The 21742-nt window shown below is 40.0% G+C and overlaps 1 protein-coding gene across 4 annotated transcripts in view; it reads left to right on the top strand.

Moving 5' to 3' along the window:
* epha6 (eph receptor A6) overlaps nucleotides 1-21742 on the top strand; it is a 617472-nt gene that overhangs the window by 507986 nt on the left and 87744 nt on the right. For 2 of the 4 annotated variants that reach the window (XM_059650322.1, XM_048540622.2), the window contains exons 7-8: nucleotides 2215-2377; nucleotides 12633-12741. In XM_059650322.1, coding sequence (XP_059506305.1) covers nucleotides 2215-2377; nucleotides 12633-12741 — 272 coding nt within the window. The remainder of the gene's footprint in view (nucleotides 1-2214; nucleotides 2378-12632; nucleotides 12742-21742) is intronic. The other 2 variants (XM_048540624.2, XM_059650323.1) reach the window with 2 other exon arrangements.

The raw sequence follows: 21742 nt of genomic DNA, 5'->3' as shown, positions 1-21742 counted from the left end.
ATTCTTTAAACTAGATGTATAGAACCAGCTAAACTTTATTCTTCCCTCAGTAACCATGAATGTCTAAATTTGTCTTGCATTTACAGATATGAGACCTTGTGGTACCAAACTCGACATGATTAGTCAAACACTTGCTTTACAGAATATTATATCACATATTACCTGTCACAGAGTCCAGTCATTATAAAACAGCACATCATCTGACGTTGCATGAAAAACAATTTGGAGAGTCAGCCAGTAAGAAAATAACCTATCAGATATAGAATCCAAACATTTACCAGTACATCACAGAAGGCTGCATTGAAAATAGTGTTAGTTATTTTAATTTATTCAAAGTTCATTTGTCTGTTCATAACTCCTCTCTCTGGTCAATGGAAAACAAGAAAAGTCTTCTGATATGAACCCAAACTCTGGAGAATTAAAATAAAGATTGCTTTCCAAGATTATTGAAAAATCTCCACAAGGGCCAGTATCCTATCACCAGGCCATCCTTTATTGACATGTGGAGAGTCTTTAGTACAGATCTAGCTCCTTTAAAGCCAGCTCTCAGGGTAGACGGGATGTTCTTATCTGTCAGCCAGGACTCCCTGATTGAGGTCGTAGACATGACCCAATCAGGGATCTCATATTATTTGGGGCCCACCTGGCTGACCTCATTACAATCACTATACTAATAAAGCAGACAACATGCATGTCGTGTTCTCAAGTTCACTTATAGCTGGCGAGCTGAAGCATGCAGAAGAAAAGGGCAATTCTGCAACTCAGGCTTCCCCATTAAGTTAGCAACATCCATTACTTAGCCATTCCAAGGACTACTGAAATAAGATAGAGTAAACATTGCAAAGTTGAAAAAAAATCAGCTACCTCCTATAGTATTCCAGCTGATGATATGCTCCATCACAAAGAAGGGAGAAGTAGCTTATCCATTGGCACGTTGTGGTAACATTAGCTAGATGACAAAAAACAAGCGATCTTATTTTGTATGGGTGGCATTTTTTTTTAAATCTCAGTGCAACTGGCAGAATACATTCAGATTGCAGCAGCCCAACTCAGGTTCTGAGATTAATCTTTCAGAATCTTTTACACTCATTACTGAGGTATGAAGTCAAAGTTGTATTATAATCTTAAACTTCAATGATGTTGGTAATCTGTGGTTGACTTCCAGCGTCATCGCATATTCTGAACTGCTTACTGTTTTGTTATGAGAGAAATCTGGAATTGCTGTTGGAATTCCACACTGTCAATCAGAACAACTTATACCTGTATACTTACAAAATTTGTTACAAAATTTCTGTGACAAGAAAAAACTTCCTTGCGCAAATCCCATAATGTTGAAAATCTTTTCTTGAATGATGGAAAAGCCTTAAGGAATGCCTACTCCCATGCCAATTTCTTGTCTTCTGATGGCCGTTGTTTGAAAGGGCCTTTATGCAAAACAATGTACTGCAACCTGTCTCTATAAACTAGCTTTAAAAAATCCGTTGTTCTTTAAGTAAACAATTTTATCCAGATTATGACGATGTCCAATTTCAATATACAGTCATTAATTTAACTGTTCCTGATGAAATGTTTATGTTAGTATCTGGACCGTGCCATGGGTTTGACCAGCATTTCAATATTTGCATAATTTGAATTTGAATCCACCTCACTGACATGAACACTATTTTGTATCCATGTAAATTCAAAATTTCTTTATAAAAATCTCCAGCTACTTATTTATCTAGAAATATATCTCATAAAAAGATCCAAAAAATTTAACTTTGAACTCAATTCACTAAATTGACACTATTTCTAAGAAAGGACCCAAGGATAGGAAGCTTTTCTGAGACTTTTGAGATGTAATGGGAACAATAGTTTCTCCTCATCACATATATATGTTATAAAATAACATTTTGCAACATTTTGCTGGACTTGTTACAAGGATAGCAATTTCCCTGTGTGCTGAAAACATAGAGGTTGCTTTATGTCCATGTTGTAACAGGGCAATGATAGCTACTTATAGTGAAAAACAGTTTTGTCTGTTCTCCAGTGCTAACGTCCCTGATCTTAAAAAACAGTAAATGCATTCAAACACACTTCCAAAAACTGTACCAATTTGTTTACATTTCTGTGGGTAAGCCATGGGTGAGAAAGACATTTTGGACTTGTGCAGCCATTTAATCCGCAGCAGGTTTCGTTTTGATCTTCAAGTAATTTATCCTTAATTTCATGCAGGAACACGAACAACTCAGCTACTCCTCTACAAGGTCCAAATCTTCCAGTGTAATCATTAATGGACTGAAGCATGCTACGAAATATGTATTTCAGATCCGTGCTCGGACTGCGGCTGGATATGGCAGTTACAGTCAGAAGTTTGAGTTTGAAACCGGAGATGAATGTAGGTTTATGTGGATTGTTGCCCATAACTTTTCCTTTATGTATTCTTTAGCACTTAGACATGTTGTTACTTGTTTCGCTCTTCTTTTTAATGTACTTGTTTAACATCCAAAAGTTTTCTAAAAAAGTAACAAAACTTTATGTTCCTTTTGAGGAAATTCATAAATACCTGGCAGGTTTATCCCATAATGTGCTATGATGTTATATAATCTAGTGTTTATGTTACATGTTTAATAGATTATTTCAAAAACTATACAGCACTAACAGATTACAACCATTCGATTGGTTTCAATAATAACAGCTATGTCTTTTTTTGTCTCTAAATTCTAGCTAAACATTACACATTTAGTTCTACTAAATCTTTTTGCTGCATAAGATGCCTCGAAAATCAGGCAAAGTAAAAATGACACATACCAGCAGTAAAGCTCACAGTTGCCAATGATAATATCATTTGACACTTTTACCAGTTTTTTTTTAATGTTAACTTGCATTCCCTTCATTTAATAGGCTGGTATCTGGAGGAAAGTATTTCCCCTTGATCAATACATTTGTACTCCAGTAAAAATGGGAAATAGGTCGACAATTGTATTTCATTCCTGAATACCTCTTTTATAAGACATAGTTCAGATTTTTACTACTTGCTAGTTGATTAGTATGCTGAATTGGATACAAATTGACACAGTTGAAAAGAGAAGCTTCTCTATTAAGTTCTCACAGGGACAAGTGCATGAAAATCCAAAGCAAAATGTGTGAGAAATTGGGCTCATTCAGATATATTTTTGGGTATACGAGTAGCCTCTGAGTTCCAAAATGATATCCATGGAATGTGCATAAGCACAACTGAGGAATAATCCCACCTGACACCATTTGATACAGATGTTAGCAGGTGTGTAGTGTCTGTTACAAGAGCAGGTAGCTCATGATGTCAGTCAATCAGTTGGCGGTCGTGTTACTTCGGACCATTGTGCTCCAGCCAATGCCCTTACCTAGATTTTCACACCTAAATATTCATTCAACAGCAGGAAGGCCACAGCAATTACATTATTTAATAGAATTATTGACTACTTTCAAGTTAATTGTTGACTGATTCTGCTGGTTATAACAAAGGTTCGGGCCAGGGAATGGAATGGGAGAATAGGTGCGTTAGTTGGGTCATATTGCTAAGAGGGAGGAGTCTTGCAGAAGATAGATAGAGTGTGTTGGTAGTTGGAGATTAGCCTAGAGGTGAGTTCAGCTCAGGTGGAGAAATACTTGGGAGTTTGAGATGGATGGTTAAGGATGAGTTGATGGAGTCAGAGGCTGAGGTTGTGTAGAGTGTTGAGGTCAGATCAGGTGAGGGAGGCGTTGAATTGTCTAGGGGGCATAGTTGGAGCATCGGGGAGTTCGTCAGGTGGAATGAGATCGAGTTGATGGAAAGAGTTGTGGTTTCAGGTTTGGTAGGGGGCAATCTGAATCTGGGGCTCAGGAGGGATGTGGTATGAAGATAACTAGGGGTCTAGTTAATGAGGCTTTTCCAACCTGTGAATTTTAAACTTGGTGGTGGGAAACTATTTAGAAACAATAATTTGTTACAAATTTGATAGTCATGCAGGCAAATACGAGTTAATTTGGAAACCCCACACAGGTTTGTCGAGGACAAATAATGTTTAATTAACTTGATCAAGCTTTTGATGAAGTAACAGACAAGGTTGATGAGTGATGCTATTGATGTGGTGATTATGGTCTTCCTAATGGCATCTGATAAAGTGCCACAATGCAGACTTTTGAACAAACTTACGGCTAATAGAATAAAAAGATCAGCAAAATGATTACAAGATTGAGCAAAATGGAACAAAGATTGCAGGCACTGAACATCTGAAATAAAAACAGAAATTGCTGAAGAAACGCAGCCAGTCTGGCATTATCTGTGGAGAGGAAACAGAGTTAATGCTCCGGGTCCAGTGACCCTTCTTCAGAACTGCTTCAAATTACACTTGAATTGTTAACGCTGCTTTCTCTCTACAACTATTACCACACCTGCTGAGTTCCTGCAGTATAGAACATAGAACATAGAACATTACAGCACAGTACAGGCCCTTCGGCCCTCGATGTTGTGCCGACCTGACATACCGATCTGAAGCCCATCTAACCTACACTATTCCATGTACGTCCATATGCTTATCCAATGAAAACTTAAATGTACCTAAAGTGGGCAAATCTACTACCATTGCAGGCAAAGCCTTCTATTCCCTTACTACTCTCTGAGTATATTTTCTGAAAAGAAAGAATATGGAGTAATAAGGGAGAATGTATGGTGTGAACTGCTTAAGTACAGAGACAGTATAAAAATAACAGGCTGGAAGGCCTCCTTCCATACTATAGCCAGTCAATGATTATTTCATGCAGAAGGAAACCTTTGAAGAGCAAATGAGCATGCTGGAATGGATAAAGATAGAGGAAGCTGATGTGCTGAAAATTTTGTCAAACATTAAGATTGACAAGTTGCCAGGCCCGGACCAGATTTGTCCTCGGCTGCTTTGGGAAACGAGGAATGCAATTGCTTCGCCACTTGCGAAGATCTTTGCATCCTCGCTCTCCACTGGAGTCATACCTGAGGACTGGAGAGAGGCAAATGTAATTCCTCTCTTCAAGAAAGGAAATAGGGAAATCCCCCGCAATTACGGACCAGTAAGTCTCACATCTGTTGTCTGCAAGGTGTTAGAAAGGATTCTGAGGGATAGGATTTATGACCATCTGGAAGAGCATGGCTTGATTAAATGCGGTCAACATGGCTTTGTGAGGGGCAGGTCATGCCTCACAAACCTTATCGAGTTTTTTGAGGATGTGACTAGAAAAGTTGATGAGGGTCGAGCTGTGGATGTGGTGTATATGGACTTCAGCAAGGCATTTGATAATGTTCCCCATGATGGGCTCATTCAGAAAGTCAGGAGGAATGGGGTACAGGGGAACTTAGCTGTCTGGATACAGAATTGGCTGGCCAACAGAAGACAGCGAGTAGTAGTAGAAGGAAAATATTCTGCCTGGAAGTCAGTGGTGAGTGATGTTCCACAGGGCTCTGTCCTTGGGCCTCTACTGTTTGTAATTTTTATTAATGACTTGGATGATGGGATTGAAGGATGGGTCAGCAAGTATGCAGACGACACTAAGGTTGGAGGTGTCATTGACAGTATAGAGGGCTGTTGTAGGCTGCAGCGGGACATTGACAGGATGCAGAGATGGGCTGAGAGGTGGCAGATGGAGTTCAACCTGGATAAATGCGAGGTGATGCATTTTGGAAGGTCGAATTTGAAAGCTGAGTACAGGATTAAGGATAGGATTCTTGGCAGTGTGGAGGAACAGAGGGATCTTGATGTGCAGATACATAGATCCCTTAAAATGGCCACCCAAGTGGACAGGGTTGTTAATAAAGCATATGGTGTTTTGGCTTTCATTAGCAGGGGGATTGAGTTTAAGAGTCGTGAGATCTTGTTGCAGCTCTATAAAACTTTGGTTAGACCGCACTTGGAATACTGTGTCCAGTTCTGGTCGCCGTATTATAGGAAAGATGTGGATGCTTTGGAGAGGGTTCGGAGGAGGTTTACCAGGATGCTGCCTGGACTGGAGGGCTTATCTTATGAAGAGAGGTTGACTGAGCTCTGACTCTTTTCATTGGAGAAAAGGAGGAGGAGAGGGGACCTAATTGAGGTATACAAGATAATGAGAGGCATAGATAGAGTTGATAGCCAGAGACTATTTCCCAGGGCAGAAAAGGCTAACACGAGGGGTCATAGTTTTAAGCTGGTTGGAGGAAAGTATAGAGGGGATGTCAGAGGTGGGTTCTTTACACAGAGTTGTGAGAGCATGGAATGCGTTGCCAGCAGCTGTTGTGGAAGCAAGGTCATTGGGGACATTTAAGAGACTGCTGGACATGCATTTGGTCACAGAAATTTGAGGGTGCATACATGAGGATCAATGGTCGGCACAACATCGTGGGCTGAAGGGCCTGTTCTGTGCTGTACTGTTCTATGTTCTATGTTCTATATTCCAAGGAACTATTTGAATCCTTAAATCTCCAGACTTACTGCAGTATTGTACTGTTCTGGTAATTAAGGAATTGCAACAACACTAATACCTAGTCTTCCTTGAATTATGTTCTTAAATTTTCTTCAAAAAAATCTGGAAAAGTCAAAAATTACCTTTGGTTTCTGTCAACATGTCAAGTAGTTTGGAGGCATCTTCCATCATTAATGATGGAACAGAGTCACAAGGTGAAATCAGTTTGGGAATTTTCAATACTTTTGTAACAGTCCCCAGCACAAAACTACGTTCAAATGTAAGAGAATTGTATTGAGAGAACACACTGATCACTGGTTATGGTAACCAGACTTTTCTGAAATTGCTATTTAAGAAACATGACGCTAAACATTACGCAGCACTGTCTTAATTTATCTTACTCACAAATTTTACAATCACGCAGAAGACCAGCTGGAATTTTTGTTTAAAGGCATTCATTGACTATCTGCGGTGGTTGTTTTTTGCTTTCCTCAGTGTATTTTCCACTAATGTGGTAGCAACTGTCTGTTCAAACTTTTTTGAAACAAAATTAATGGAATTACTTTTAAAGTTTAATTTAGCCGGAATAATTTCAATCCTTAATCCAAGATACTCATTGCCCCATGCACTCCTCCCTGTACTCTCACTAGCAAATTCTCTGGTCCAGCGAAGGCCTAGTTCCGAGGCTCCCACTGTAGGAAGATAAAAGTGGACAACAAGTGTTAATATTCTCCTACTTGATAATAATTTCACATCTCTAACTGAAGTGCTAACTGTTGGGTGAGACTAGGATGTGATTTGGCTTAGATGATTCTATATTTGCCTCTTGCAGCTAATGAGAAACTGTGAAAAATGGCACTTTGCTGAGCTACTGAAGAATGACTCAGACCTATAGCACCATACCTTAGCAAAGGGTCAATGTTTTCAAGAAAGGAGGAGTAAGTGGAAAGGAAAGTACCTGAAGCAAGTTGCCATTGTTTGAAGTTGATTACTTGCTGCATGATTAATTTGAACATGCTTCATTATTGATTAACTCCTTGTGGGCAGCATGGCTGCCTCAGAGCCCCAGGGACTGGGGTTCGATTCCACCCTCGAGCAACTGACTGTGTGGAGTTTGCACATTCTCCCCATGTCTGCGAGGGTTTCCTCCAGTTGCCTCCCACAGTCCAAAGATGTACAAGTTAGGCAGCTTGGTCATGCTAAATTGCCCATATTGTTGAGGGATGTGTAAGCTAGGTGGGTTAGCCATGATAAATACTGGATTACAGAGATGAGGTGGGTCTTGGTGGGATGCTCTTCAAAGGATCTGTATGGACTCCATGGTTTAAATGGCCTGCTTCCACACCGTAGGTGCCAGCTAATCCATGTGCTCACTTCACTAGCTAGTTTTATGTGTTGTTCTCCAATGGCATCTAATTTATAGAAAGAATCTGACAGGTAAAGGAATAATTACGCCTTCACGATTGCATCATCATTTTTTATGATTTAGTTTGTGTCTCAGAAAATTACTGACAACCAAGTTCCTAGCAATTTCTTGATACTGTGGCATCTCTGTATAAATAGAACAGATGACATGTGCTTTAATGTATCCCTGCTCCACTTCAGTTCCACAATGTCTGAAAAGATTCAAATGGCTTCATTATCTTTGCATAAATGCTTCCTTGCTGTTATACCTGAAAGGAACTGACACTCCTTTTCTTTTATCCTAAGCTCTTTATGTTAATTAGAACCAAGTGTTTTTCATTAGTAATTCATTCTGCAGTAAGACAATATGTATTAATGTCTCTTGAGCCCATTATAAAAATGCCATTCATTTTAAGAAACTCTACATTGCCAGCCACTGCAAGTAATATGTTGCTAAACTTTTGCTGACAAACACATGATGGGAAGAATTTTGGCAAGTTAAGTACTGTACATATGCAAAATGGTAAGGGTAAACTTAAACAATTCAGTTTGTAATATTCTGCTGTTGTTTGTTGATGTAGTGAAGAGCTCTCACAAATATAATTAATAACTTTCCAAGTTTATGACCTTCAATGTGTGATTGTGCATTTTCTGGGCTCTATTGGAACTGCTCTGAAAATGTTCAATAAGAGTCGGAACTCTTTGATCTGGAATCCTGGCAAAATTATGCATTTCTGAGTTTCAGTTGTGAAAGACAATGGTGCCTTCCAAGTATATTGTACACATCTGTCCATTATATTCATCTTAATGAGCTATGGTATTACACTGCAAAATGTCTTAAAGCAGTGTCTGAAAACAAGTTCAAAGATGCAGAAGATGCATGATGCTACCTCATACATCAGTGCACAATGCATTCTGGTTATTTTGATTGAGATTGATAATAAAACTCATCACACTAACTAGCATTAGAGGCTTAACTGAGCATGACTACAAAATGTTGGTTTGTCGGCAATTATGATTATGGAATTGCTCTTTGGCTGAAATTAATTGGATTCAGCCCCTGTTAATTGGTTTTATTCTGTTGTTTTGCTACTGCTATTAAAATTTTACTGCCCTGCCAAATCCATCTAGAAGAATATACGCCATTGTTATTGCCTCCCACTACTGCACTTTGACACTAAGTCAGCGATCACGCTGTCTGATGAGCATAAAAAATTATCCCAGCATGATCATCAAGTCTATCAGGGTTTATCATTATCAGAATTGAGGTCACAGATATTAATATTTTTGTACAATTTATGAGCTCTTGTTGAATCACAGCATTCAACATTTAGAAAATCTTGGCAATTCCCTACTTTCTTCGGTAGGATTAAACAATCAGAATTGTATGGTGAAGCTCTTCTTCAATTTAAGATCTAAATGCACTATAATGATGTTGTGTCCGTGACTATTTATTACAAGCTGACAACACAAATTAGCATAATGGCCAGGGATTTCCTTGCAGCTGCTCAACCGCCATTACTTTGTGATTTATGCATGCTAATAGGAATTACGCTGAAGTTGTAAATACAGAGCTGCAACATAACAGCATCTCTGAGGAATTTCATGACCCATGATGGGGCCATTGAAGACCACTTGCCATTTTTAAAAATCTTGCTCCTATGCTAATATTTTCATCCTAGCCTGTTGCAGTATTAGCTGCAAAGCTTGACATAAGCTGGAGGAATAATACCTCAATTTTATTAAGACACTTTAGAGCTTTCAGGATTCAACGTTGAGTTTAACAGGTTACAGAATGAATACTGCCCTTCTTTTTGATTACAACTCTCCTTACACCTCCACTCCATCCCAAACCCACCTATGTCTTATTAGAGTCTTGGTGATAGTGATAATGGGAACTGCAGATGCTGGAGAATCCAAGATAATGAAATGTGAGGCTGGATGAACACAGCAGGCCCAAAAGGGTCTAGGCCCGAAACGTCAGCTTTTGTGCTCCTGAGATGCTGCTGGGCCTGCTGTGTTCATCCAGCCTCACATTTCATTCTCTTATTAGTGTCTTACTTGATTTGCTCTCAGCAGAGCTAAGCTATTTTCTTCACATCAAACCTGTCATTAACACCTATTTTACATTGCAATCACTCCCTCACCACCATTAAAGTGCACTCAGCACTTTGTCAACAGCATTAAAAAACATTTTTCAGCACTTACAGCTTCAAAGATGAGTCATTGGACTCAAAATGTTAATTCTGTCTCTCTCTCCATAGATGCTCCCAGATCTATTGTATTTCTCTAGCATCTTCTATTTATTTTTATTTCAGACTCCCAGCATCCACAGTAATTTTCTTATATTTATGAGAGAGAAGAGCTTGCTTTTATGCAATACCTTTCAGAATATTAGCATGTTACAGACATTTGAAGTAAATTGTTAAAATTTGAGAAATGTGGCAGCCAAATGCACACACCGAGGTCCTACAGAGATCATTGTAATAAGGAGCAGATAATGGTTCAGACTTTGCTGTATTCATGCAATAGCTGTTGGGCCACTGTTAATTGGGCCTGCCGGTGATCATTTAGGTTTGACAATAGTTTTCACTGCAAATTACTTTACATGTGAAATGGAAATCACATGGCACCTGGATACAATATCTGGGACTTAAGCAAACAGTGTAAGCATCTGTGGATATCTTTAATCAATCAGATTGAAGGATGGTAAAATATGCAGCATAAGGCTGCAAATTAGAGTGGGTACTTTAATGTCAAATATGATACAGAAAGAGAAAAAGTGAGAGAAAGATATTTTGATTAAGAAATAAATATTGAAAATAACTGGCAAAGAGAATATTTTTCGTATACTTCAAGTCTCCAAAATTTAATCCTGAAGAAATGAGTTTTTTTTTATTGCTAGGGAAGGTAATTAATGGTAATTATTACTGATCATGTTATCGAGAACGTACTTAGAACTGAAATTTTCTACGGTCAACTTATTTTGCATGTGTCATGGAACTAAAGGTGCTTTGTGCTACCCAATGAATGTAACAATAAAATCAGAAAAGCCATTGTTTGTGAAGCTAAGTGTAGAGCAACACATCTCCAACAGAAATTCCTCAATTTCCATTTTTTAATTGTGTATCTGTTCTCATTTGAAGTTGCAATAGCAGTGTTTCAGTGATGTTGGTTAATTGGCAGAGCACTGGGGAGAGCTGTCCTGCTTTCCTTCCAAATGTCCATTGTAATTTTTAAAATGCACATCTTGGTGGCTGCTGAAGAATTCAAGTTGGACCTGTAACAACCAATTTCAGTGAGAGTATATGAAACAAACCTTAAGCTCCTCATTTACACACAGTAGGGGCATGGCACTTGTTTTAGTTACCCACCAGGCCTTAATTGTCAATGTGGATGCAGTTTTAAGAAGTCCAACATCAGAAACAGGAAGTTCTACGCTGAACTCAATACTTCTGACTCTGTTTTCTTGTAAGAATATAACAAAAGACAAATCACTAATCCTTGAGTTTAAACTAATTTTCCAGAGTTTGTGTGTGTGTACAACTCAGCAGTGTGCATAAATTTATATTTCCCTACTTGTTTCCAATCAACCTTGATTTGAAGATATTGGGACAGTTAAGCATTTATGGGCAGACAGTCATGTGGTGGTAATGTCAATATATTCTGTTCCCGAGGACTGCAGGGCGCAGGGAATCAAATCTCACTATGACTGCTGGAGGGATGTAAATTCAATTTATTATTTAAAAGATAGCCTCAGTAATTTTATAAACCTCTATAAGGTCAGCCCTCAGCCTCCTACACCCCAGGGGAAAAGAATCCTAGTCTATCCAGCCTCTCCTCATAACTCAAACCTTCCAGCCTCGGTGACATCCTTGCCAATCTTTCTTGCATCCTTTCCAGTTTAATAACTTCATTCCTGTAGTAGGGTGACCAGAAATGTATGCAGTGCTCCAAATATGGCCTTACCAATGGCTTGTGCATTCCTAACATGACACTCTAACTCTTGTACTCATTGCTGTGACTGATGGAGGCAAGCATGCCAAATACCTCCTTCACCACCCAGTCTACCATATTTGTCATTTCTTTTCCTTTCTTGAGTCCAGGGCCACAGCATTCCTCTGAAATTGCCTAGGAAGTGATTCCATTTAAGAACAATTAAATGGGGCAATGAGTGCTGACCTTGCCGAGATGCACATATCACAAGATTAGGAAAGGAAAGTTCTACCAATGTGGTCTTCATCAGTTTGCTCTCACTTTATATTGTTACTGTAGTTTGGGTGATCACCCATATGTGACACTATATTATGTCAAACTGACTGACAACCAGAATAATTTAGCATGTTGAAACTGGAACACTGTGGGAATTCAAAATGGAATGGGCTGATATTGCAATTTAAATTTATATCTACTGGCTATTATTTCTGATATGGCTTATCAATTAACATAATTGCAGTGATTTTATTGTAATTGATGATGGCATCCTCATTATTACACATTACACATGCTTGTATTCAATGTTCACCATGGTATCCAATGACATTAAAGGGGAAACATAATCACAGCATAAATTGGACAATGATATGTGTAACAAAAATTTAAGTGGAGGTCTATAATCTTATCTCTGGATAATTACATATCAAATGCTAGTCACCTTCCACTCACTCAAGTTTTGATATTAGCCATTTTTTTTATATATATACATTTTTCTTACCTCTTCTGCTTTAAGAATGTTTTATTGCATTTATTTCAACTTGCATAAAATGGTACCAGGTGTGTTATTGTATTTCAGTATCCTTTTCTTTCCATTTCTGTTCCAGCATCTGACATTACCACAGAACAAGGGCAAGTTTTGGTCATTGCAACTGCTGCAGTTGGAGGATTCACTCTTCTCGTTATCCTCACCCTGTTCTTCCTAATAACCGGCAGGTAGTACATTTACTGTGTATCATTTAATTCCATGCTTGTAACAACCTTTATTATTATATCCAGCCAGGGAAAGTACACTGGTGATAGTGAAATAAAAATCTGGAGAAAAGTAAAATTGACCATTGATTTACTATATCCACAAGGTCAAAATCTACCCTGCTGTTGTTAAGATGGAGTGTTTTCATATTTTGGTTCATTTCTGAATGTATTTACACAGTTCTGCAAGTTTTAATTATTATGTTTTGTTAGCAGGTGAGACAGTTTTTTTTAAGCTGTATTTTGTAACATTTGGAAGCTGCGATTTACAAATTAGCGGAATACCATTTTACAATCGTCATTTATTAACCAGGAGCAAGGATCTGTAACTCTTCATTCAATTCAGCATTCCTTTGCATCTATTCAACCAGCTCAATGCAAACAGCTATTTAGGGTTAAATTATAAAATTGAATATTATAAACATCTACGCTGTGTTGTGGGTCGCCATGGATAAAGTATGTGCATTTAAAGTTATGAAACATCGCAGTTACTTTAGAGGCGGTAACAGTTAGTGGTCAAAGTTAGAGACTGTTAAGCATGCTGTTTCTGGGCATTTTAAAATCTCTGCCATCCCTTCACTGTCTTCAAATGTATTTTCCTGTGATTGGTTGGTCAATGGGTCTTGTTGCTCGCTTGGTCAAATCTGTGGACCAAATAAATCCCAAATTGAAAATTAGTGAACAGGTTATTGGTGAATAAGTGCTAATGATAGAATTGTTGATAACTGTTTCACCACTTTACTGATGTTTGTGAGTGGGCTAATATAATGACCAGGTTGGATTAATCCTGCTTTCTTATGCAAAATCCTGGTGAGTTTTTCCAGCTCTATTGGAGTTTAAAGAGTGTGAAGAAATGTAACTGAGTGTTTTTGGGACTTGTAGCCTTTGCTTTGAGCAGTGAATGGCAGCATTTTTCGTTGTGACTTGCTGTTCACTGAAATGTGTAACAATAAGCTTCTGCAGAGTTTGCTGAAAATGAACAACTGGTAGACACTTTCAGCTGAAGATAGCTGTCAAGTTTCAGCTTTGTTTCTTACTTCACCATCATAGAGGGTGGTGAACAAATACATGACCACCTCCTCTTTATAGCTGCTTAATTGTACAACATTATTCATGGCTGAATATTATAGTATTTTGGAGTTTACCCCAATCTGTTGGCTGTGAAATTGCTAAGTAATTCCACAAATGTGAAAAATGCTGTTATTATTGTGGTAAGGATGAGGCTGTGCTTCCTGATTATGAATATAGTTTTAATATGGATTTGACTTATTAAAATCCATTAAAAGCTCACTCATGGAAATCTGGACAAAAAGAGGAGCTAAATCAACTTGTGTAGTAGCTGAGATAATGGGAACTGCAGATGCTGGAGAATTCCAAGATAACAAAATGTGAGGCTGGATGAACACAGCAGGCCAAGCAGCATCTCAGGAGCACAAAAGCTGACGTTTCGGGCCTAGACCCTTCATCAGAGAGGGGGATGGGGAGAGGGAACTGGAATAAATAGGGAGAGAGGGGGAGGCGGACCGAGGATGGAGAGTAAAGAAGATAGGTGGAGAGAGTATAGGTGGGGAGGTAGGGAGGGGATAGGTCAGTCCAGGGAAGACGGACAGGTCAAGGAGGTGGGACGAGGTTAGTAGGTAGCTGGGGGTGCGGCTTGGGGTGGGAGGAAGGGATGGGTGAGAGGAAGAACCGGTTAGGGAGGCAGAGACAGGTTGGACTGGTTTTGGGATGCAGTGGGTGGGGGGGAAGAGCTGGGCTGGTTGTGTGGTGCAGTGGGGGGAGGGGACGAACTGGGCTGGTTTAGGGATGCAGCAGGGGAAGGGGAGATTTTGAAACTGGTGAAAGTAGGTTACGTGGAACAGTCCCTCTTCCGCACCTACACAGGCCCCAAACCCCACCTCTTCCTCCGGTACATTGATGACTGTATCGGCGCCGCCTCTTGCTCCCCAGAGGAGCTCAAACAGTTCATCCACTTCACCAACACCTTCCACCCCAACCTTCAGTTCACCTGGGCCATCTCCAGCACATCCCTCACCTTCCTGGACCTCTCAGTCTCCATCTCAGGCAACCAGCTTGTAACTGATGTCCATTTCAAGCCCACCGACTCCCATAGCTACCTAGAATACACCTCGTCCCACCCACCCTCCTGCAAAAATTCCATCCCCTATTCCCAATTCCTCCGCCTCCGCCGCATCTGCTCCCACGATAAGACATTCCACTCCCGCACATTCCAGGTGTCCAAGTTCTTTAAGGACCGCAACTTTCCCCCCACAGTGATCGAGAACGCCCTTGACCGCGTCTCCCGTATTTCCCGCAACACATCCCTCACACCCCGCCCCCGCCACAACCGCCCCAAGAGGATCCCCCTCGTTCTCACACACCACCCTACCAACCTCCAGATACAACGCATCATCCTCCGACACTTCCGCCATTTACAATCCGACCCCACCACCCAAGACATTTTTCCATCCCCTCCCCTGTCTGCTTTCCGGAGAGACCACTCTCTCCGTGACTCCCTTGTTCGCTCCACACTGCCCTCCAACCCCACCACACCCGGCATCTTCCCCTGCAACCGCAGGAAATGCTACACTTGTCCCCACACCTCCTCCCTCACCCCTATCCCAGGCCCCAAGGTGACATTCCACATTAAGCAGAGGTTCACCTGCACATCTGCCAATGTGGTATACTGCATCCACTGTACCCGGTGCGGCTTCCTCTACATTGGGGAAACCAAGCGGAGGCTTGGGGACCGCTTTGCAGAACACCTCCGCTCAGTTCGCAACAAACAACTGCACCTCCCAGTCGCAAACCATTTTCACTCCCCCTCCCATTCTCTAGATGACATGTCCATCATGGGTCTCCTGCACTGCCACAATGATGCCACCCGAAGGTTGCAGGAACAGCAACTCATGTTCCGCCTGGGAACCCTGCAGCCATATGGTATCAATGTGGACTTCACCAGTTTCAAAATCTCCCCTTCCCCTGCTGCATCCCTAAACCAGCCCAGTTCGTCCCCTCCCCCCACTGCACCACACAACCAGCCCAGCTCTTCCCCCCCACCCACTGCATCCCAAAACCAGTCCAACCTGCCTCTGCCTCCCTAACCGGTTCTTCCTCTCACCCATCCCTTCCTCCCACCCCAAGCCGCACCCCGAGCTACCTACTAACCTCATCCCACCTCCTTGACCTGTCCGTCTTCCCTGGACTGACCTATTCCCTCCCTACCTCCCCACCTATACTCTCTCCACCTATCTTCTTTACTCTCCATCCTCGGTCCGCCTCCCCCTCTCTCCCTATTTATTCCAGTTCCCTCTCCCCATCCCCCTCTCTGATGAAGGGTCTAGGCCCGAAACGTCAGCTTTTGTGCTCCTGAGATGCTGCTTGGCCTGCTGTGTTCATCCAGCCTCACATTTTGTTATCTTGTGTAGTAGCTGTTTATTTGGCATCCAGGATATCTAGCCCTGCTGCTGATGGGAAGTTCACCACACACTAACTTGATAAGTGAGTTTATAAATGTGCATGGACTAAATTACTTCCTGCAATACACAGAGCTGGAAGATTAATGACATTAGTCTGCAATGTTGATTTGATGTTTGTGTTGCCATTTTCAACATAGTGCTCTAGCCTGCACCTTGACCTAACCCTGCATAGCTGAATACATTTGAAATGTCATGAATAACTCCCATCCTCCCAGTCTTGTCTACTAAATGTCTCGTAAACTACTTTTAGATTAATTGTAGGATTATTCATTTTAGTTGTTTGTTTATTGAGCATATTTTCTGACATTTTACGATATTTTTCTGAAGCTTAAATCAACTAAAGGGTATACATCCATGACTTACTGAGCCTTACTCTCAGAATTGTTCATAAGTGGGATAATGAAGACAGGTCACCCACAGCAGAACAAGCTGTTAGCAAATGGAGGGGAGGATGAGCTCTCAGCTGAAAACTATGCCTCCAAATGTTACTAGCAACTTTCTTACATCTACTCAAGTGAAATCTAGTGCTCAAGATGCCTATGCTTTGCTAAAGAACATCTGACTTAAATCTGACAGCTGCTGCTTCCATTACTGCAACTTCTGGACAGGTTAAGGATAGCAATTCCTGTACATAATAAGATCGCTATGGCTCTTAAATCCTATAAACCTGATACCTCCCTGGTGGGCTTTTAGTACACCAAATGATGTGTATCCATCAGTCTATCTTCATAGCCTAGCCTATTGAAATAGTCATCTGCAACAGATCCAATCTGCAGCCATGCCCTTAGGTAAACAGGCAACTGTGCTATCCTTTCACCCTCTCTGCCAGTCACACAGTTATACCCAGTATCTCACTACATACAGATTTCTCTTGTGATTTGCAAATGTAAAGGAGGAGTCAGAAAGCAGAAGCTTTAGGCCAATTATCCCAACATCTTTTGCTGAGAAAATGCTGTAATACATTATCAAGGAAGTTATAGCAGAACAGTTCAAAAAAGAATCATTCAATCATGCAGAGTTATCAGAATTTCAAGGAAGGGGAAGTTGTGTTGGAAAAATTAGAGTTCTTTAACATGTAACAAGTAGGTTGGAGATAGGAAAACCAGCATTTGTAATATATTTGGATTTGTAGAAAGCATTTAATAAGGTGCTGCATTGTAATAAATTACTGCTAAAAATAGAGCTCATTGCGTGAAAGCAGCATGTAAGCATGGAAAGAAGATTAGCTGACTAATGGCTAACAGACGGGAGGACAGATATACTTAGATTACAAGTAGCTTAGAGAAGATTCATAGGAATAAAGAGACCGGAGTAAATGATTCAACTCATTGAGGATTCTCCACCATTTATTATGACTGAGGCTAGTTGATTTCTTGAATGCTTTTCCCACGTTATCCCATAATCCTTTATGCCATTGATAATATGAAATCTATCAACCTCTATTTTAAATATATACAAAGACTGACCTTTCACAGCCTTCAAGGGTAGAGAATTTCAAAGATCCACTGTTCTCTGAGTAAAAAATCAATTCCGCATCATAGTCCTAAATGAGCCCCTGTTGTTTTAAAATTATGCCTTCCAGCACTCCCTTATTGTTCAACTGCTTGATTCTTGGGCTGGAGTATTTACCTTATGAGGAAAGGCTGACCAGCTTCTATTTACATTCATTGGAATTCAGAAGAATGAAAATTGTTTTTGTTGAAAAATATAAAATTCTTAGGGGGAATGACCGCTGTTCAGATGTTTGCCCTCATGGAGGAATCTAGAAATAGGGGTCACAGTTTCAAATTGAGGGATTTCACATTTAAGACAGAGATGAGGAGGAGAAAATTCTTCTTCCAAGACTGATTAATCTTTGCAATTCTGTGTGGATCATTGAATATATTCAAGGCTTAGTTATAAAGAATTTTATTCCACAAAGAGTGAAGAGTTATGGAGAATAGGCAGTAACAAGACATGAAAATCACAATCAGAATAGATTTAAACTTATTGAATGGCTAGACAGGCTTGAAGAGCCAACTGGCCTACTCCTTTTATTTCTTACATTCCAATCTATCCTCTACAAAGTACATATGTTAGCCTTTAGTTTGGTTTCTGCAAGGGCAATATTGAGTGAGGACCACTGTTCATCTTTCTCCTTTCTTTTCTTCCACTGACAGAAGACTCCAGTTATTCAGCATCTAAGATGACAAATATTTTGATGAAGGAAGAGAAGAAAGTAAGAATTGTGTGCTTGCACCATCTGTATGCTCACTCAGAAGGAATGGATGAGGTGTGGTGTTGCATTTGGTAAAATATGCCAGATGAACTTGAACTAATTCATGCAGACAACATGTTTCAGATTGTTAAATATTTTCCACCATTGCATTCAGGTTCTCTTAGCAATGAGCCCTGCCATTATTGTTTTTCGCTGCCTCTCACTATGAGAGTCTGAATGACTTCCTGCCTCCTACAAGTAAAAGCTATCAATTTTCCTTTCTATCTCTTCGCCGAAGCCCTTAAATGGATTGTCTGAGAATCTTGTATTTATAGCTATTGCTCAAAGTATCAGAATACAAAATCATTTTCAAATGACTCCTGCCACTCCTTGCACTTGTGCACCTCCTGTTTAAGACGTGTCGACTATGTATAATCAGTGTTAGCCATTTATGATATTTGCTACCTTCTAATGTGTGTAGCCAATGAATAGTATGGGTAGCACTGGCTGCACAACGCTGTCATGTAATACAACAAGAGGTTTACCAAATATTGGACAGTCATGGGTTAATCATGCAGTACTATCTGTGCACAAGTTTTCAGCCTTTATTCAACTTAACCCCTTACGTCTTGCATTCAGGGTAACCAATTCTGAACCATGTTAATAATTAATTATCAGAGATTGCATTTCATGGGGCTTGTTTCTTTATTGTAAAGACACAGAAATGAGAAATTGGCTGGCTAGGAAATTATCTATTTGAATTATGACATTTTCATCTGAAACTATATTAGCCATGGTGTAATATTTATAACTGAATGATTGAATCTGCCACCTACAACTGATTTAGAAGTATTCAACATAAGTACTATCACAAGACTGGATGTATGTTTGCAGACACAATTTCAGTGTGTTCCTGATTTTCCTAATACTGAAAGAGCAGGTGAAAAGAAATAATAAATAAGGGAATTGCGAAATAATTCTGTGGGAAGTTGGGCAGCCTAGCATTATATTGAAACATGGAAACTGGGGAGATCTTAGGTGCAATCAGTACTCGACATGGAAATTGCTAATCACAGCTAGAATAGGGATAATAATGTTCCATATGATTTCAGTATTCTGAGCCTAGGCTAGGAAATATTGTCCCATGTATATGCTCCTAACTCCTCTTAGAAAATCCCTGCTTTCTTTCAGGCAAACAAGCATAGTACAACTTCTGTGTAGTTAAATTTCACACTTAAGGGACAGCTTTGTTGAGTTAGCAACCAGGACCTACAAGAAGAATGGAAGAAAATGATACATAACAAGAAATAAAATGAGGTAAACTAAAACCTTTGGTGTAAAAACAAAGTTGGCTGTTTAAGAAGAAAATTGTTTGCGGATCATGCTTCATGATCCCAAAACTAATACTATTTTAAAAAACCTCACTTTTCACTACAGAAAAATATTTACCTCCTGGTTTATTTTATTTAGCTGTCAATTGATACAGAATAATTTAGATTTTAATTGAAGTACAGCTTTATGCTCTTCTTGCACTTCCTACATATATTCTTCTTTGTTCCTTCAGGATTTACTTTGCCTCACTTGAGCTCCTATGAAACAAGCATTTTTTTTCCAGATGGTGTTCTTTGGAGATCAGGCATTAGGGGGTGTATCAAGGGAAGAATTTGGAGAAGACAGAATATTTTTCCTTATTATAGATAACGAGCTAGCTTAACAGAAGTGACTGAAGTGTTAAAGGATTCAGCCTCTTTCGAGAATCAACTTATCTTAATTTTTATTTTCCCAGTTTTCTACAAGACATCTGCGATAACTGAGCCATAAAGTTGAATTCCTCCTTTGTGCAGATTTAGCTGATTTAACTTGGAGTTAAAGCTGAATTACTATATTTGTTGTTTTGACAAAACCAACTAAGGTTTGTTTGGAGTCGGAAAAGTGGTGAAAGGTGTTACGGCATATCCAATGGCGTATGTTCACTAATAACCTGCTCACTCATGCTCAGTTTGCTTCTGCCAGGAGGTTTGCCAGTTGGCAACAGCTTCAGTATACCATTGGCCCAAACAGAGGCAAAAGATGAGCTGAACATGACTACACTTCGCATCGAGATTTGAGTTATACATAACACAAAGGCTTGTTAAGCACCAATCTTTTAAGTCCCAGGACATCACTGCAAAAGTTCCGCATGGTGCTATCCTAGGCCCAATGGTCTTTAGAGACGTTTGCGTCATCTTTAGGTCATAAATGGTAGTATTTACTGGTGATTACTCAGGTTTCAGCCTCATTCACTTCTCAAACAGTGAAACAATCCAAACTCACGGCAGTAATACCTGAACAACATTCAAACTTGGACAAATAAATTTGTAATATCATTCACACAAGTGTCAGACAATAAATACCTCCAACAAGGGAGAATCTAGGCCCTACTTCATGATTCACCACACAGTTGCTCAATCTCCAACCATATACCATCTGGGGATTTCTCATTGATTAGAAATGTAACTTAAGTGCCACTTAAATACCATAGCAAAAAATACAAGTGAAAGATGTGTTTCTTTCCAGTAAGTGACTTAAAAACTAACTCTTGAAACTTTGCTCAACACCAACAGGGCACAAGTCAGCAGTGCAAATGAATGCTCGCCGCTTGGCTGGATGGGTGTATTTCCAACAGCAGTCAGTAAGCACAACACCGTCCACAACAAAATAACCCATATGTCAACATCACATTCATCACCTCCAATACTGCCTCATTAACAATGCACTGTGGCAGCAGTGTGTCCCATTTGCAAAATGTACCCCAACAGCTCACCAACACTTCTTTGGTAGCTCCTTCCAAATTTCTGACTTTTAATACCCAGAAGAACAAGCACATATATCAGGACATGACCACTTACAATTGTCACTTCAGTTTACAGACCAGGCAAATTTGAAAATATATGTTCTTTCATCATGACTGGGACAAAATCTTGGTACTTTCTCCCAACAGCACTTCTGTTTTTGTTATCCATTCAATGTGAACTTTGCTGGAGGGGCCAGAATTTATTGCTCATCCCTGGTTGCCCTCAAGAAGGTGGTAGTGAGTTGCTTCTTGAATCACTTCAGTTCATTCAGTGAATCTAGACCCACAATGCCATTGGGGAGGGAGGTCCAGGACTTAGACCCAGTATCACAGAAGGAACAATATTATATTTCTAAGTCACTATTGTGAGTGGCTTGGAAGGGAACTTGCAGCTTGTGGTGTTCCCATGTTTCTGCTGCCCTTGACCTTCCAGATGGTAGTGGCCATGGGTTTGGT

Source organism: Stegostoma tigrinum, chromosome 12 (genome assembly GCF_030684315.1).
Source record: "Stegostoma tigrinum isolate sSteTig4 chromosome 12, sSteTig4.hap1, whole genome shotgun sequence".
NCBI classification, from domain to species: domain Eukaryota; kingdom Metazoa; phylum Chordata; class Chondrichthyes; order Orectolobiformes; family Stegostomatidae; genus Stegostoma; species Stegostoma tigrinum.
Note: the sequence above shows the minus strand (reverse complement) of the source record. Positions and strands in the feature narration are given on the sequence as shown.